The 19,363-nt window shown below is 32.4% G+C and overlaps 1 protein-coding gene across 1 annotated transcript in view; it reads right to left on the bottom strand.

Annotated features, from left to right (window-relative positions):
• Positions 1–19,363, bottom strand: part of LOC145291698 (sushi, von Willebrand factor type A, EGF and pentraxin domain-containing protein 1-like) — a 319,198-nt gene that overhangs the window by 78,933 nt on the left and 220,902 nt on the right. Inside the window, exons 10-12 of the mRNA XM_080137710.1 lie at positions 9,758–9,952; positions 8,764–8,888; positions 5,828–5,900 (exon numbers count right to left, since the gene is read on the bottom strand). Coding sequence (XP_079993836.1) covers positions 5,828–5,900; positions 8,764–8,888; positions 9,758–9,952 — 393 coding nt within the window. The remainder of the gene's footprint in view (positions 1–5,827; positions 5,901–8,763; positions 8,889–9,757; positions 9,953–19,363) is intronic.

The following is a 19,363-nucleotide window of genomic DNA, read 5'->3' as shown; positions in this document are numbered from 1 at the left end:
TATTTATATTATAGCTGCATTTCTAAGATGTGTCTGTCTATGAAACTCATGTTTTCAAAGAGGCAGCAATCTTGAATTCTTAACTTTGCTGAATCGTTCACTTTTGCATGATTTTTTACTGAATATTTTTGTTAATATTTAGCAGTGACTCTGATATTTATTGATTTGATATATAAAATAGATTTGAAAAATAGATTTTCTTAAGATTCGTAAAGCAAATACTGTTTTTGATTATTTGCTTTTGTGCCTACTTTCTCTCGTCATTCAGTTTTTTTGGGGCGGGGTATTCTTTTTTTTTGCATTACTATTATCTATCTATATAGTTAGATTAATTAAATTAATACTCCTCGTAGGAAATATTTTTAAACAATCAGTCAAATAATTAGATCGTTTAAGCTGCATAAGTATCGCAGAAAGCAAAAACCTATGTGCAGTAACTCAATTGTTTAAAACTCTTGTATTCACAACGATTGGAGTAATTATAAAATTTATCTGAAACGTTTTTAAAACACCCCCATCATAGTTTGGAACATTCTAGCAAAAGTTCAATGTTCAAAATTTACAGTGTAATTTTATGATTATTTTTTACACGAGAGTCACCACTTATCACGGCATAAGGCAACTCAATGATACAGTGGTCACCAATAAAACAGTGTTATAAGAGGGCAGCTTTAGAATAACTTGTCTACATAGTCATGAAAGTAACCATATTGTAGTCAGCTTATAACAAAGTTCCTCGGGCGGGCAGTTCTAGGAAAAAGTTTATTCATGGAATTTACGTTTTGATTTAGGCACAGATAGATTCTGGGGGAAATTGTTGATAGTGGTTTTAACTAGACGCGTGCTTTTTTTGTGTGAAAGTTTGGCAGGACCATAGATTGATGCTCAGGCGAGCATTTGTCATGAAAATAACGACAGAGCAGAGACAGGCTCGCAATGTCTGATCTGTGGGAAGAGGTTGTAAGGAAGAGAAAATGGCATCACTTGCTGGGATTCGAAGCTGGTGTTGAACTTTGTCAAAGCAGGATAAGTTTGTCTGAGCAGTTTCTACCCAGATATGGCACACAGTTCTCTATTTTAGGACGTATCTGGCTCTTATACAGATATAGAATTGTGTCTGGATCGGTGGAATTACACAACCAGTTTGCGGTGACCTTGATAACATATTTGATGTAAGTCTTCCATTGTATGTCAAGAGTGAAGATCAGACCCTAAAGCTTGAAATATCAATTAAGGGCAAGTTGGGATCAGAGCGCTTCTAGTGAAAAGATAGAAGTTTGATTTTTATTACCTTAAAATTAATCATCCACCTTTTATCCCATTGCACTACGTGCGCAAGGTCGGGGGAGAGAGACTCAGAGAGATCTTAGTCGTTGTTGACCTTTGAAGTGTTGTCTAAAATGGCAGTATCATCTGAGTATATGTCGATAAATGAACTTAAAATGTGTTTTAAGAGATCATGGATTAAGATAAGAAAGAGAGTTGGTTCAGGATAAATCTTTGAGAGACGCAAACAAAGATATTTTGAGCTTCGAAATTCTGCCAATCGACGACGACTTGTAAAAACCTATCGGAGAGAAAAAAGTTGATAGTTGAGAAGACATCTCCAGATATTCCATAGCTGAAAATCTTATGACATAGGCTTTTATGCCAAATTCCTTTGATATGCCAAGAGCTATTACCCTTGAGGAGAAAACCCTCATCGATAGATTCATTAATCCTATGCAAAATTACAGTCAGTACATCAGCTGTAGAACTAGAAGGATGGGATCTATATTGCTGAGTAGGTAGTTTTTGCTGAGGCGGTTGATAATTTCTCTATTTAACATGGATTCAAACAACTTGCTCATGACACACAGAAGACTAATTGGTCTGTATTGAGATGCAGAAGACACCTTCCTCTATTTTTAAATATTGTGCAAACTAATGATGTTTTCCAGAGTGCTGGCAAGCATTTCTCCTTTAAGCAGCGATTGGACACTTTTACAAGAACGGGTGCTAGTTCCGGTTGCGGCTTTTTGAGTATTGTGATTGGAATATTGTCTGGACCAGTTGCTTTGTTGCTATCAAGGTTCTTCATAGGTACGGCAACATCACGAATAGATAAGTGGATGTTGCTTAAATTATTTCCGGTTTGAAAAGGAATTTAAAGAAGTATGTGGCGCTGATTGTATAGCGTTGAGTTTGCTGCCAAGTTCTTGGCAAGGAGTTTGGCTTTGTTGGTAGCTAACAAAACCACCTCAGGCCTTCATAGAGGACATACATCTGTTCATGACCTAACTTGTTATTCGCCAAAACTGATGGAAACCAAGGCTCTGTTCTTGTATTTGGAACTTGATAAACTGAACATACGACTATATAATCCTTTTGCAGTGATTACTGGTAATTCTGAATATGACTTTAGTTTTAAAACATATATTACTTTTAAAGCAATTGAAGTAGTGATTTCTGCGTGTAATAGTGACAGTACCTTCAGGGGCGTACCATGGCTGGCTGTTCGGATTCTCTTGGAGATGGTGTAGCTGTCTATGTCAATCAGTTAAGTCGGATGCTATATCGGACGCATTTTTTTAAACATGGAGCGTAGGGGTAATTACGATATGAACGTTCAGAAACCGCCCCAGTCAGTCATCGAGTATTGGTTTACTGTTCGATGGAGAGGGGTAATGAGGTTTAGCTATACTTTGTTTTTATCTTTATTGAGACAATCAATTGATCAGAATTACCTAGCGGAGACAGAAATGGGGATGATCACAGTTCAAGGCATGTTGTTAGAAGACTTTACAAATTGTGCATCGGCATCAAATACCAGAGTGGGTTCGTTAACACTCTACGTTAGGTCATAAGCAAGAGAGAACCATGGAAAACGTCTTTTCATCATCTTTTTTGTTTGAGTAGACTATCTATTCAGCATTGTGAACATTGAAATATCCACAGACATAAATGTTAGCTGAGAGATGAGATAACAGGGTATGATCAATTTGATTCACGATACTCTACAAGATAGCTCATTCAGCATTATGGAAACGGTAGAGGATGATTAGATTCTTCTTTGGAGATGTCTCTGCCACAGGGGATGGTATCCTTGATGTCCATGACGATCTTGAGGATCGGGTTTAGATGTGGATTTTTAAGAATCATTAAAAGTATTGTCGTTATTTTTTTCTGTCAGCTGTCTTTTAAATATTGAGAAAAAATGCAAAATCAATTAATTGATCCCGATCTGCAAAAACTGATTTGACTATAGAAAGACATCTTCTGTTTAAGTCAGTGAGTACGACAGTTTACGTACCATTTTATTCATCCATCCAAAAGTGTTGGTTGTATTAGAAAAATAATGGAATATAGTTAGATTATTAGCTAAAAAGGTTCGCAACGAGCCCCGGGGTAAGCTGGAATTGACAATTCAAAGAGAGAAACATACAAAACTTGTATAAACTACAAGAATTTTTGTGAAGAATGGAAACATAATAACCAAGAAACATGCAAAAATTCGTAAGGTACTATCTTTAACGCCAACATGCTGAAATTAACAATATTAATTTTACAACGAAATATTAATAGAAGATATAGTAAATGCCGCGTAAATATTGGCATTATTAAATATTGTTTCCTCCACGTGTGATATTTTTATTGGTTATTTTTCTTTCAATACAATTGTTTGACTAAAGGATTAAACCTAAGTGTTATTAGTAATAAGCTTTTTTATTATTAATCTGTGTTAGAAATTTATAAAGAAACCGAAGTCTGGTTAGACCTTTGCAGACATTATTTCGGAAGGTGAATTTGAGAATGCCAGAAACCAAATAATGTTATAAAATATTTTATGAAATAAGTAACATCTTATTTCTTTAACTTTTGGTGTAAGACAAATTTTTCAAAAAAAGTATTGTTTTCTTTTGTTAGTCTTAATCTTATTTCTGTGTTATTTACATAATACCACAAGAAAAATAAAGCGAAAAAAAACTGCCGAATTTGTAATAGGTGTCTTATGCCGATATGGGTTTCATCATTTAATAAAACATTTTCTGACATTATTTGGTCTTCTAAATTTTCAAATCATATAAAGAAACATGTTGAGAACTTCTGCGTATGCCTGTGTGTGCTTATATATATATATATATATATATATATATATATATATATATATATATATATATTCAAAAGTAATATAATCTATATATATATATATATATATATAAAAATATGGAATAACTACAATAAGGTGACACAGTGATCCATATTTCTATCCAAACAATATATATATATATATATATATATATATATATATATATATATATATATATATATATATTATTTTTAATATATAATCATCCACTGTTACGTGGACAGTGAAAGAATTAATATTTTGGGCTAATCTTTCGATATTTGTCGTCTGAGAAATCGAGCTTTAAAACGATACCAATTTTGTCACGATCCGACGCGTCTGTCGAAAGTTTTTGTCAGACATAAACATACACACACACACACACATACACACACACACACACACATACACACAGTGTGCCATTTTATATTATAGACTAGCCTGAGTGCCTGGCGTTGGTGTAAGGTCGAGCAAAAAATAATTAGGAGTAGCAGACAGGAAAAAGGAGTGAAAAAAAGCAAATGGTTTTATTCATGCGCCCACCGCGATTGTGACGTCACGGGCGGTCAAAATAACGTCTTTTATGCGACGTCGTTAACGCGAGGTTTGAATGACTTACAAAAATGTCGACAAAAATGTGACCCTCGCCTTGTAAAAAACGGCCCAGTTGACGGTTAAAAAATTTATGTTTTGGGCCAATCTTTCGATATTCGTCGCCCGAGACACCGGCTTTAAAATGATACCAATTTTCTCGCGGTCTGACGTATTTGTCGAAAGTTTTTAGCAGTTATACAAACACACACACATACACCATTTTTGCCTTTTATATTATAGATTAGCTTCGGTGCCTAGCATTGCCCGGATGTGTGGAGGTGTGTGTAAGGGTGTTAGTTGAACAAAAAAAAAGTAAAATTGCGAGCGCAAAAAAAAAAACTAGGAGTAGTAGGACGGCTCGAACTCGTAACACGCCAGAGGAAAGGGGATGAAAAAAGTAAATGGTCTCATCTATGCGTTCACCGCGATTGTGACGTCACGGGCGGTTAAAATAGCGTTGTTATCCGAAGCCGTTGACGCGATGGTTTGAATGACGAGTTTTAAATCGATACCAATTTTGTCACGGTCCGACGTGTCTGTCGAAAGTTTTTGTCATACATACAAACATACACCATTTTTGCCTTTTATATTATACACTAGCACGGTTATCCGGCGTTGTTTGGGGCCAGATAAAATTAAATAGAAGTAAAATTGTAACATATTTATATTAAAATTTCTATATCCCCCCCTCTCTCTCTCTCTCTCTCTCTTTCTTTCTCTCTCTCTCTCTCTAGTCGTCTCTTTATCTTTCCCTTTCCCTCCCCTCTTTTAACTGTCGTTCTCTGTAACCCCTTCTTTACCTTTCGCCTCATTTCTCTCCCTTGTTTTACTGTTTTACTGTGCTTTAATAATGTAATTCAGATACCTCTTTTAAAAGTAATACTGTATTCTCATATTTATTGTATCTGGGCAACGCGAAATAGAACAAAAAATGACATTTTGATTCCGCGTAATTCCGTTCTCGCCACCCGCTTTCACAATTATATAAAGAGAAATTATGTCAATATTGAAAATCGTTCAAAGAGGTTAAATATTTTATCGTAATTTACAAGTGTACAACGGTCAATTTAACAATTAAGAAAGATATTTTCAAATAGACAATCAAATAAATGTTGTCAGTCTTACCGCTTTCCTCCTCGCATGTTGTACGCAAATCGTCCATGTTACAATTCATGTTACTGCCACACATATTATTCACCTGGAAATATGTAAATAAATATGGAATCGTTATTATACTCTAGTAGAGAGTCCGCCATAAGTGACTACATGTTTTCTTTTGTTTGTAAATTTGTTGATGCTCAAGCATTATCGAATATTTAGTAGAGAAGCCAACAAACGAATACAACGAATATTAGTCCTCGCGCGAAAGAGCAGGACACAAAATGTTTTAAATAATGATGATAATAGAATAACAATAACAAAGACATTCGCTGGCGAGGACTACGATTGACCATAACCAGTTATACGGTCCTTTTTTTTTTGCTATGCACTGAATCTTTGTTAATGAAACCCATATGAAATATGTTCCTTATTAAATTTAAAAGATTTTCTATTTTGAAAGAAGTTAAAAAAAATAATCTAAACAAGTTATTTTAAAGTTTTTGTTTAAAAAAATTTAGATTTTCTCATTATTCAGACCTGTATTGCAAAGAGGGGTTGCAAAAAATGAGTGTAGTGTGAGGAGAAATACAAACTGAAACAGAGAGAATATTAAGACCTGTAATAATACAAAGAGGGGCTTGCAAGAATGAGTTGTGGTGTGAAGAGAAATACAAACTGAAATAGAGAGTAGGAAAGTTTTAAAATATTATCTTAAAAAGATCAGATACAAGTTAGAAAAGCATTTCATCCAAGGCATGAAAATTGTTAAGCAAAATGTTTTTACTATATACCATTTTTAAATTTATTTATCTCCAAAGTGCACTTTTATAAATTTTACAAAGTAAGGTATACAAATTTAATATAAATTGAATCAAAACTTACCTTGGATTTATTTATGTAATGGACATTCTGCTGCACTTTAAAAACATTATCTTTCATCTAGCAATTAATGATAAAGATAGAAAATTTTCAATGATTTTTATAAAGTGCAACAGAATGGATGAAATGCTTTTCTAACTTGTATATATATATATATACATATACATATATATATACATATATATATATATATATATATATATATATATATATATATATATATATATATACAAGAAAAAAATGTTACCGTTGCCAATAAAAGATAATTTTATACCTAACTGGCTGATTTGTTTTGGTTTTCAAGTAGTTTTTATTGCTCTTTATTTAATTTCAAAAGTTGTTTTTCGAAGCGGATCTGAAAAAAATGGCAGCATCTTGTTTGGGAGAAGCAAGTCTCGTTTTGACTTCAAGGTTTACATGTGCTTTGAATTTTTTGTCTTTTTTTGTATTTTTTACGAGAGTACCCAGCTTAGTATGAACACTCCAACCTTTCCATGTTAAGAACGGCTTTAGAAATAAACACCCCAATCTCCCCATGTTAACTTTGAAGTCAAAACTTCTGACAAACAAGAAGATGCCGCCATTTTTTTTTCAGGTTCGCTTGAAAAAACTGCATTTTTAGATTAAATAAAGAGCAATGAAACTACTTAAAAACGAAACAAATGAACCAGGTAGGTATAAACTTAACTTTTATTGGCTACGGTAACATTTATTTCTAGTATATATTCATATATATATATATATATATATATATATATATATATATATATATATATATATATATATATATATATATATCGTATAGGTATAGTTGTTTGTTGACTTCTCTGCTAAATTACCGCATTATCTTTATTTCATGTGTGATTTGAAAACGGAAATTGTACATTTTTATAGAACTCAACGAATAAATACGAGCTGTAAACGCTGTGCACGATAGTATACTCTTCAGTCTCTGAAAGATTATCAAAATGTATTAAGCTCTATACAGAGCACAGATGAATGGAATAAGCAAAATCGTTTGTTTTATAACAGAAATGCATCGATTAAATGTAATTTTATCTATTGCAATTTCATATTTCATGTTACATTTATTATATTGAAGTAAAATTAAGGAGTTACTTGTGGCAGATCTTATAGTGTAAGAGACGTATGTCTACATGTCAACGTTGATAATGAGTCGATTTTAGTTAGTTTCATACATCATGTATCAAAGCGTTGAAATTAAACGTATTCTGTTCTGGATGCTTATGTACTTATTGTAGCGCACTATTTTTAATAATATTTTCATGTGAAATTAAAATTTTACAATATCTTTTTTTAATTGAATTGTTAAGTGAAAGTACAGAATAGTTATAAAACACTCTCTCCTCCCCATGTTAAGAATGGGCTTCTAAATAATAACGTTATTATTTCAGCACGGTAAAATAACTGCATAAGTACCTACGCTTTATACAGGGTGGCATATGAGTCACTTGACCATTTTAAAATAAAATAAATATTTCTTTTTGCAAATAAATGAATGTTATTACTTTATTAATATTTTTTAATGATAAAATGACTTATGTGCCACCAACTGATTCTTCTGTCGATTACAAATAATACGTTCCAAAAATATTGCACGTAAAAAATATTTAAATATCTATCTATATATATATATATATATATATATATATATATATATATATATATAATATTCGATGTATATGTATAAAATATTCGCTCTAAGTTGATACATATTTTTAAATATACAAGTGTAAATATTTATCTTTAGTATTTTACTTTTAAACGAAATGAACTGAAGATGAAACTGTTCCTTAGTACTTCACACTTTTAATCCAAAATGAAATATTTATAAACATAGCCATGTCCTGTCTGCGAAACATCATAGCGCGTGGTAACGTCACTCCTCGTCAATTTTAGTTCGCTTTTCTATTCAGTTTGAATTGCTATTCAAATGAAAAGAAACTTTAATGATTTATCAATCCTCGTCTGACAAATGGAAAATATTTGAAATTGTATGAAATATTAAAATAAATTCAAATAAGACGCAAAACAAAAGTAAAATAAATTTAAATACAGACCAACTGGTTTACTCTGTTTTGAAAATTATCTGCAATTCGATTGAGAGTTGTCTTTTCCTGACAAGAGACTTTACCCATGAAGGTAAGCTTAGCTGGTTGGATGACGTCATTTGACATTTGCTGGGCTGTAAATGAGAGAACATACTTTAAAAGAATAACACAACGATAACAACATGGTATATACTGTGTTTCAGGTTGTTGTTCTAATCTTTTTTTATTATTATTCACAATATTTTGGTCGTTATAATCTTTTTATTGTAGGCTGAGAATTTCGAACTAAACATAATAAAGAATTCAGTTCGAAATTCCTAGAAAATTTCAGCCTCTATCCAAATCATGTGAAGAAGACTGATGAGTACAACGGCCGAATTGTGAATATAAAAAAAAAAAAACTAAGATAAGAATAGAAATCATGTAAACAGCAATAACATATCATCCTTCGAATATCGTTAGCCATTGTAAAAACGCAATATTTCAGCAAAATGTGGTTCGTAATATTTTATAAATTAATATGCAAAGTTTTAAAATTATGAATATGGCTATAAATTGGTGGTAGTAGTAGTAGTAGTAGTAGTAGTAGTAGTAGTAGTAGTAGTAGTAGTTTAAGTAATTTAAGTATATTAGTAGCAATAGAAAAAAGAATATGTGGTGGAAAATATCAATAGCATTGTGAAATAATAGTGGAAGAAGGAAAATGTGGAGGAGTAAGTATGAGTACTAGTCCTAGTAACGCTTAATAGTAGTAGTAGTAGTAGTAGTAGTAGTAGTATTAAAAGTTGGAGGAGGATGGTGACAGAGTGATAGTAGTAGGTGTATGAGAAGGAAAGGAAGAAGGAGCAATAGCTATAGTAGCAGCTACAAGAAATACTAGCAGTAGAAGGAGGGTAAATGATAGTAGGAAGATATTAAAGGGGAAGAAAAGTAGTAGTAGTAGTAGTAGTAGTAGTAGTAGTAGTAGTAGTAGTATGCATATTCAAGAAAACTCCCGGCTAACCTGAACAATCCGGAAAAGGTAGCTTGTCCGCTGGTGACCATTTGTGCTCTTTAAAATCACAGTAATATTCGTTGGGAGGCGGAATGGCAAAGGCGTATCCTTCCATGCAGGATAGCGAACAGTGCATCCCCTTTTTGCTCTTGTGGCAGTCACGGAGTCCATTGGCCGGCGCCGGTGGAACGATACATTTATGCTCTGAAAAGTAAAAGAGTGAATTGTACATTTCCATGAAACACCGAAGATAAATAAGGAAATTGTAGATGTGCAAAATGAAGAACGCGTTTTTTAAAGCTGTGTGATGAAAATACTATTTAAACTCAAGCGTGACAAAGGAAGGAAAACCCCTATTAAAACATGCATCATAACAGACCTATCAGATTTGGTTGTCTAAAGATATTGGCCTCATGGCTTATATACACCAAACATTGATGTTATTGGTTTTCCTTTCATGTTGTAAAACTTAATTATGTTCTGCAACAATTTTGAACCCGTAAATGGTTGATATGGCATAAAATAAAACAACTAAACCAAACACCATGAATACATATTTTAAGATATAAATAATTTGAAGCATAAAAACATTTTTTTCACAAATTACTGGATTCAGCATTTAATAACCCGAAAACAGTAGATATGCCATAAAGCAAACCAACTAAACGTAAATGACCAAAGAAAATAGTATTCACTTCAGAAAGTGCTGGTTAGCATTGAATAGATAATCCTGTTTTGCAAACCTCCATACCAATGACTCCTTCAAATTTAAGAAAGTAACTAATTAAAGCATAATTTAGAAAAAAATAATAAAAATAAGTATTGCATACTGTTAATAAATTCGTAAAATTCTTCAAGGGAGATATTTTAGTCATTATGTATTCTATATAATACTTTAAGAATGGCCAAATTTTTCCAGTAATTATGTCGTGACCAAACACTTTCGAACATTCATCAGTACAAAAATGCCCGTAATTTTGACTAACAAAACAACTGCATGGAGTTCATCACTCCAGTTTAAACGAGTACAGACGTGTATGCGTTTATTTTTTTTTTTTTTTTTACTCGCCGAAGTTTAGTTTGTTGGTTAACATTCTGACAAATGGCTCACCAATTTTGTGGTTAAAAATTAATACAAACCTAATTTTCTACAGCATGCAGTGTCCGCGTCAGGCAAGAAGAGTAAAGAAAGAAAAAATGGCTGCTGCTTTTACTTATAAGCTGGTGATCTCATGGTGTAATAAGACTTCAGAACATCTAATATGCATATGAAAGGGAAACGGATTCAATAAAAAAATACATGCTTATCAGAGAGGTACATTTCTTTTTGGCAGAACTGAGATCGGGAATTATGAGAAGGAGACGAATCAGCGGTGTATTAAAATTTGGATACAGAGAATTGTAAAGAAGGAGAAGAATAGTTAACATAAATAGTTGGGAGACTTCAGAATATTTTACAGCAATCGAATATATACTCCGCATACACACTTACACTTGTTTCTTCAACTTGTTAAACTTACTTGCGAAAATATAGGGCTCCAATAACCATGCGTGAAGGTGTGCGCCACATGCGTGGACCGAAGTGCAAACTCACTTGCAACAATGATTTCGGCAACAGTTTAAACATGTTGACATTTCTCGATATTCCTTAGCAGACTCACTTTCAATATGCGTGTAGATCCGTTTTGTAATCAATTTCTTCCAACGTTTTTCGAATTTATACGATGAATCATCTTGATTCATTTACAACTCGACACTTTCAGTGAAAGTGAATCCTTCGATAGCTTAGCATAATTTTGTATCTCTTGATGCATCTCCGTTTCTGTCGACAAATCAAATGAAATTAAGATACCGTTACAGCTGTGCGACCAGCATATACATACATGCGTTTTTTTAGAAACTTATCGCACCATTGCTGTCAGTCGACATGGCGATCAAGATGATTACGACGACGTTATCCGCTCAATACGAGTCCCGATCCGCAGCTCCAGCAGAAACTTGACGATGACAGTGGCAGTACAATCAGTTTCCTTGGTCATTTCAGATGACGATACACAAATACCGCTAGAAGAAATCATCATCCTCTTTTACTGCAGTAGCTCTACTCATGATGATTTATTGAGTCATAAAAAACAAATAAAGAAACGTATTTATTTCGCCGGCGCAAATGACTATATTTACACGTGAGGGTGTCTTCTTTTCTCATTAGCACGTTCATCAAATGCTTTTATACATGCAAGCCGGGGTTGTGGTACACTTTACAAATGGGCATTATCTATTTCATCCGTCCCACTGCTTTTACTATACTGGCCGGAGTAATAGAAAATAGAAGTGTAAAAAAAATAGCGAAACATTTATCTTAGCAACTGTCGCTCACACACACACACACACACACACACACACACATTGCCTTTCCTTTCCCTTCACAATAAAGGTATTGGAAGTGTGGAACATTCGTTAGTCGTCATTCAAGCTTAGAGGCCAAAAACAATGCAGATACATTTTAAATATATACTTATTTACAATCAACGTAGGTTCATCGATATACGCTTTATTCCATAAAAGTAAGTTTCTTTTTCTTTTTCTTTTTTTCTTTTCTTTTATCATGACATGGTGTCATTTAAAAAAAATTCAGTTTAGAAGGCAAAACAATCCAGATATTTTTTTAAATATTTATTAATTTAAAATCAATTTAGTTTTAACGATATACGTCTTCGTATTATTTGGATTCTTCAGGCTACTGTTCTCATCTTAAGTGTCATTTTCACGGTTGGTGTAACCTTCGACCTTATTCACGTGTATTTTGTCACATTTGAGAATCATTCTCTCGAATTCGGGAATGTTTCTGTCAAACTCTGGAATCTGCACGGAATTTCAAAGTGAACTTTTTATCAAATTCACGAGGGCAGCATGCTCTCATTCTTTCACCCATAAATGAATAGAAGTCCTAAGTAATTCGCAATTGATTTTTCGGTGGTCCACATTGAAGATTGAATCTACAACCATCAGAAAATATACCGAAGAAGGTCGGTGTTTACATCGACCGAAAAGTTATAAAAATGGAACTTAAGATGAAAACAGTAATTCGAAGAACCCAAATAATACGAATAACCAATCCTTATCTAAAAAATTCAATAACGTTATATACGTCTTCTCCAAAAAAAGAAGCTATTCTATTTATTGTACTATTTTATTATCTTTTCATGTTTAATTCGGTCATCATACCATTTTTTTTACATGGGGGTCACCACTTATCAAGGCCCGTAGGCCACTCAGGGTTATTGCGTGTACAGTAATCAATGAGATAGTAGTGTAGTAATCATTAGTATTGGAGATTTGATAGAGCGTCTTAAGGGGGCGGTTTGTCAGGAATTTGTTTATGTTGGATTTGAAGACATCCATGTTGTAGTCAGGTGGGAAACAAGTGAACGGAAGAGAGGTCCACAATCGTGCACTTGTGAGAAAGAAGCTCTGCTCATGGAATCTACGTTTGTATTTAGGCACAGATAAAGAGTGAGGAAAATTATTGACAGTAGTTTCAGCCAGACGGGTGTTTCTCGTGAAAGATTGGCGAGGGGGGACCAGAGATTGGAGCTCAGACGAACACTTGCCATGGAAATAACGATAAAACAAAGATAGGCTCGCAACGTCTCCTCTGTGGGAGAGAGGTTGCAGGGAAGAGAAAAAGGCATCCCCCACTAAACCACGAAGTCTATTTTGTACTCTGTCAAGGCAGGATAGGCTGTTTTTAGCAGCTCCTGCCCAGATGTGGCAAAAGTATTCCATCCTTGGACGTACTTGGCTTTTATACAGATAAAGAATTGCATCAGTAGTGAGATATCTTCTGGGGCGGTAGAAGGATCCCACCATTTTCCCAGCGTTCCTGACAACAGATTTGATGTACGTGTTCCATTTCAGATCAGGAGTAAAGATCAAACCCAGAAGCTTGTCAAAACATGAAGCCACCCCAATACGAGAGCCATCCATTTCAATTGATGCCAGATGGGGGTCAGAGCATTGATGATGTAAAGATAGAAGCTTGGTTTTGGATGCATTAAAAGTGACCAGCCACCTCTTCCCCCCCATTGTACCACGCGCTCAAGATCAGAGGAGAGAGAATTAGAGAGAACTTTGTCATTTATGGCCTTTGATGTGTCGCCATAGATGGTCGTGTCATCAGCATAGATGTCAACGAATGATTTAAGTATGTGTTTTGGGATATCATTGATGTAGATCAGGAAGAGAGTTGGGCCCAGGATGGACCCCTGGAGGGCTCCAGCATTAATACTGTGGGCCTCTGATTTCTGCCCATCAACCACTACTCTTATGAGCCTATCGGAGAGAAATGATTTAATGATTGAGAAAACATTTCCAGTAATACCGTAGCTGGAAATCTTGTGAAGTAGGCCCTTATGCCATACCTTGTCGAAGGCCTTTGATATGTCAAGAGCAATTGCCCTGGAAAGGAAACCTTTGTCAAGAGATTCACTAATCCTATGTGATATAACCGTTAGCACATCTGCTGTAGATCTTGCAGAGCGGAAACCATATTGCATGTCACTAAGAAGGTTGTTTCTGTTGAGGTGGTTGACTACTTCTTTATTTAATATGGATTCCAACAACTTACTCATGACACACAGGAGACTTATTGGTCTGTACTGAGAGGGAGATGATTTTTCACCTGAATTCTTAAATACAGGGCATACTGATGAGGTTTTCCAGGGTGTTGGAAAACACTTCTCCTTAAGGTAACGCTTAAACAGTGTTGTAAGTATGGGGGAAAGTTCTGGTTGGAGCTTTTTCAGCACTATACCTGGAATGCCGTCAGGGCCAGCTGCTTTACTGGAATCAAGGTTCTTGATTCGCTTGGCGACCTCACGCACAGATATTTGTATGTTGCATAGCGTGCTGTCTGTTATAGGAGGAAATACAGGGAGTTGATGTCATTGTCGCATAGGGTAGAATTAGCTGCAAAGTTCTTGGCAAATAGTCTGGCCTTGGCTGATGCTGACGAGATGACCTCAGGTCCATTAATGGTAGTTGGGATAGCACGCACGCTTCTGTTCAAGATCCTGTTTGCTATTTGCCAGAACTGGTGGGAACCAAGCCGCTGCTCAGCTACTTTGGATTCAACAGGCAGAGCATATAGCTCTCTTGCATGTTTTACACTAAAATATTATCTTTTCATGTTTAATTCATTCATTATAACATTTTACACTAATGTATTATTTTTTCATGTTTAATTAAGTCATTATAACATTTGACACTAATGTATTATCTTTTCATGTTTAATTCATTCATTATTCCATTTTACACTAATGTATTATCTTTTCATGTTTATTTCATTCATTATGCCATTTCACACTAATGTATTATCCTTTCATGTTTAATTCATTCATTATTCCATTTTACACTAATGTATTATCTTTTCATGTTTAATTCAGTCATTATTCCATTTTACACTAATGTAATATCTTTTCATGTTTAATTCAGTGATTATAACATTTTACAGTAATGTATTAACTTTTCATGTTTAATTCAGTCATTATACCATTTTACACAAATGTATTATATTTTCATGTTTAATTCAGTCATTATACCATTTTACACTAATGTATTATCTTTTCATGTTTAATTCAGTCATTATACCATTTTACACTAATGTATTATCTTTTCATGTTTAATTCAGTCATTATACCATTTTACACTAATGTATTATCTTTTCATGTTTAATTCAGTCATTATACCATTTTACATTAATGTATTATATTTTCATGTTTAATTCAGTCATTATTCCATTTTACACTAATGTATTATCTTTTCATGTTTAATTCATTCATTATGCCATTTTACACTAATGTATTATCTTTTCATGTGTAATTAATTCATTATGCCATTTCACACTAATGTATTATCCTTTCATGTTTAATTCATTCATTATTCCATTTTACACCAATGTATTATCTTTTCATGTTTAATTCAGTCATTATTCCATTTTACACTAATGTATTATTTTTCATGTTTAATTCAGTCATTATAACATTTTACAGTAATGTATTATCTTTTCATGTTTAATTCAGTCATTATACACTTTTACACCAATGTATTATCATTTCATGTTTAATTCAGTCATTATAACATTTTACAGTAATGTATTATCTTTTCATGTTTAATTCAGTCATTATACCATTTTACACCAATGTATTATCTTTTCATGTTTAATTCAGTCATTATTCCATTTTACACTAATGTATTATCTTTTCATGTTTAATTCATTCATTATAACATTTTACACTAATGTATTATCTTTTCATGTTTAATTCAGTCATTATACCATTTTACACTAATGTATTATCTTTTCATGTTTAATTCATTCATTATGCCATTTCACACTAATGTATTATCCTTTCATGTTTAATTCATTCATTATTCCATTTTACACTAATGTATTATCTTTTCATGTGTAATTCAGTCATTATAACATTTTACACCAATGTATTATCTTTTCATGTTTAATTCAGTCATTATAACATTTTACAGTAATGTATTATCTTTTCATGTTTAATTCAGTCATTATACCATTTTACACCAATGTATTATCTTTTCATGTTTTATTCATTCATTATAACATTTTACACTAATGTGTTATCTTTTCATGTTTAATTCAGTCATTATGCCATTTCACACTAATGTATTATCCTTTCATGTTTAATTCAGTCATTATTCCATTATTTTCACTAATGTATTATCTTCATGTATTATTTTCACTAATGTATTATCTTCATGTATTATTTTCATGTTTAATTCAGTCATTATACCATTTTACACTAATGTGTTATCTGTTCATGTTTAATTCAGTCATCATTCCATTATTTTCACTAATGTATTATCTTTTTGTGTTTAATTCAGATGCGATGATTTAATATCTGTTCTCTTGCCATGTAACACGCCTCCCCAACATTGCGTCCTTTGGAGAATAGTTTAGTATATGTTTCTTTCGTACTACCATCTTTATAGAGATTAACTGTTTTAATAGTTAGCGGTGTTTTCTGTGTAGTATCCGTGTTTTGGTCATGATAACTTCTAACAACATAACAACAAAACATATATTACACTATCCCTTTCCTTGCTTTTTGAGATATAATAATGCATTGTATATTCTGTTCTTCACTGGAATTACCTCATTCTTTAGGGCGTAGTAATATCTGCTTTCTTGTCATGAGACTTTACTCCTAGGCATTACCTACTTATTCAGTGGTGGTAGTGGTGGTGGTGCTGGTGGTGGGAAGGACAGTGTAATGTATGTTTGTTCGTAATGATACCATAAATCCAGGCTAGCAAAAATATGCAACTGGAAGGAGCATATTTTTAATACTAATAATAAGAAATAATAAATTGCAGCGTAACATTTTACGTGTCAGTAGTAATCATCGTAATAAGAATATTTCATAAAATCGTGTACATTCCTTAAAATCAAACTGTAGGTTTACGGCATTAATGAAAGTCATGATAAATACTAATGAGCTGCATTTAGCTTAATATTTTACTGCACATCTAAGGTATACTACTACTACTGCTGCTACTACTACTACTACTAATAATAATAATAATAATAATAATAATAATAATAATAATAATAAATATATGATGAAGTGAACTGAATATTCGATTAATAGAAAATAAAATAATAATTCAATATGTGTAAAATTACTATCGTCTGCAAACATTTTTTTCTATTTATTTGGGGCTGTCAAATCGAATAAGTTATTAAATTCAATCTCTGCGGATTTAGTGTTTGTGTTGGTGTGGTGCTAATTAATGACATGTCTTCCTGGCGTCAAAATCGTTCACAGAGCACTTGACACACATCCTAAAAAACGGCCACTCCCAAGAAAAAAACTTCTAATTGGTGATGGAGGTGATTCTATAAACCTACCTTTTATTTTAGCTATTCTAAGTGTTGCAATTAGATGCTTGTGCGTCGGTCACGTTTAAATATGAAATAACAGAAATCAAGTAAGTAATAAATATAAAATAAAATATTATTGAAAACATTTGGATGTTTACTTTTCTATAAATAATTCTACAGAGCGCTGAATCTCGGATTAGGCACCTACGTAAGTGTATATGTTTCTATTGTAGTGAGTTCCTGAAAATTGAATTAAAGTGAACCAGTAGGTGTATCAGAATTTGGGGGAAATTTTTACCCCCAACATATAACTGCGAATAAAATATAAAAAAAACTCGTAATTTCTCTTTTAAAAGTGTTTTTTTTTTATTTTCTTTATGGATTATACTTCCAAAATACACTATTAAAGTTGTATAAAAAGTAATAGAAATATTATTTTTTATTCTTTTAAAATAGTGTTCACAAAGTGCCGGCGCGCTTCCATGCAGACATTTTTTTACGTAGTGAAATCAATTGAATTTTACGAGTTAAATATTTTTCAATTCTTAAACTTAAAAAATCTATCAAAATTTTTCTATTCAATTTTTTCATTATACCATTTTACACTAATGTATTATTACGATATTTTCAGGGTCAATGTAAAATTTTATGCTCTTTTCAATAAACTGAATATAATATTTTAGACAAACGTTATTTTTAATCCACCCCCATTTTGAAATGTCTATTTAAATTTAAATAATTAATTAATGTAATTAATTATATATAATATATAATTATATATCACAAGATAAAAGATCAATAAATAATATATGGTAAATTATAACAAAAAAAGAAGTGTTTTTTGGAAATTTACCTGTAAAGTCCAAAGTTTAAAACCTTTTTTTTTAAACATGTTGATTTTTTTAATTGAAAGCCTATGTTCTGCTTATATTGTCCAGTAAGTAATGGACGATAACAACATTTTTTCTATTTTATTCAATGTTTTCTTTTTTTAAATATTTAAAAAAAATTTCATTCGACAAAAAAGAATGAAAATATAATAAATAAAAAATTTATGCATTTTTTTGAGAAAAGAAAAAAAATCCTGGGGGTGTGGTTTTTTTTTTTTAAGTAATAATCTTATGAGTAAAATTTGACTATTTTTAAACTATGGGAACACATATTTCTCCAGGTACAAGGCTATACGCCTAACGCGAACGTGTGGTTTTTATTTCCTTTTGTTCATCCGTAGTTCAAAACAAGGACAAAGATTACTTCCAGTTTTTCGAAAAATGCTTCCATGATGGCGCGTTTTTTAAATAGTCGTTTAAAAATTCTTTTATTTAAAAAATAAATGGAATTTAAAATATAAATATGAATAAATTCTTAACAATGAAGAATGGAACTACACATTGAATTGGTTTTTTTTTTCAGGTAAGTGATTTTTTTGGAATTTATATCGAGTTTTTATACTCGAACGAAGACAAATTTCGATGACTTTCTTCAAATCTTTTTTTAAAGAAAGCCGATTTAAAAAAAAAAAACAAATATTGCATAATTTGCTATTAAACGTTTTATTTATTTTTAAATTGGTCTTTGCTCCTTTAATTGGAAAAAAATAGGGTTTGAATTACATTTTTCAAATAGTTATACGCTTGTAAAAATAGGTGATCGAATTATTCAATTTGTCTTTCACGCATTCTTAAAATCGGTTTCTGACACTGCCA

This window comes from Euprymna scolopes, chromosome 2, assembly GCF_053919585.1.
Source record: "Euprymna scolopes isolate OS-2025 chromosome 2, ASM5391958v1, whole genome shotgun sequence".
NCBI lineage: Eukaryota > Metazoa > Mollusca > Cephalopoda > Sepiida > Sepiolidae > Euprymna > Euprymna scolopes.
This window is presented reverse-complemented; position numbering and strand designations above follow the sequence as displayed.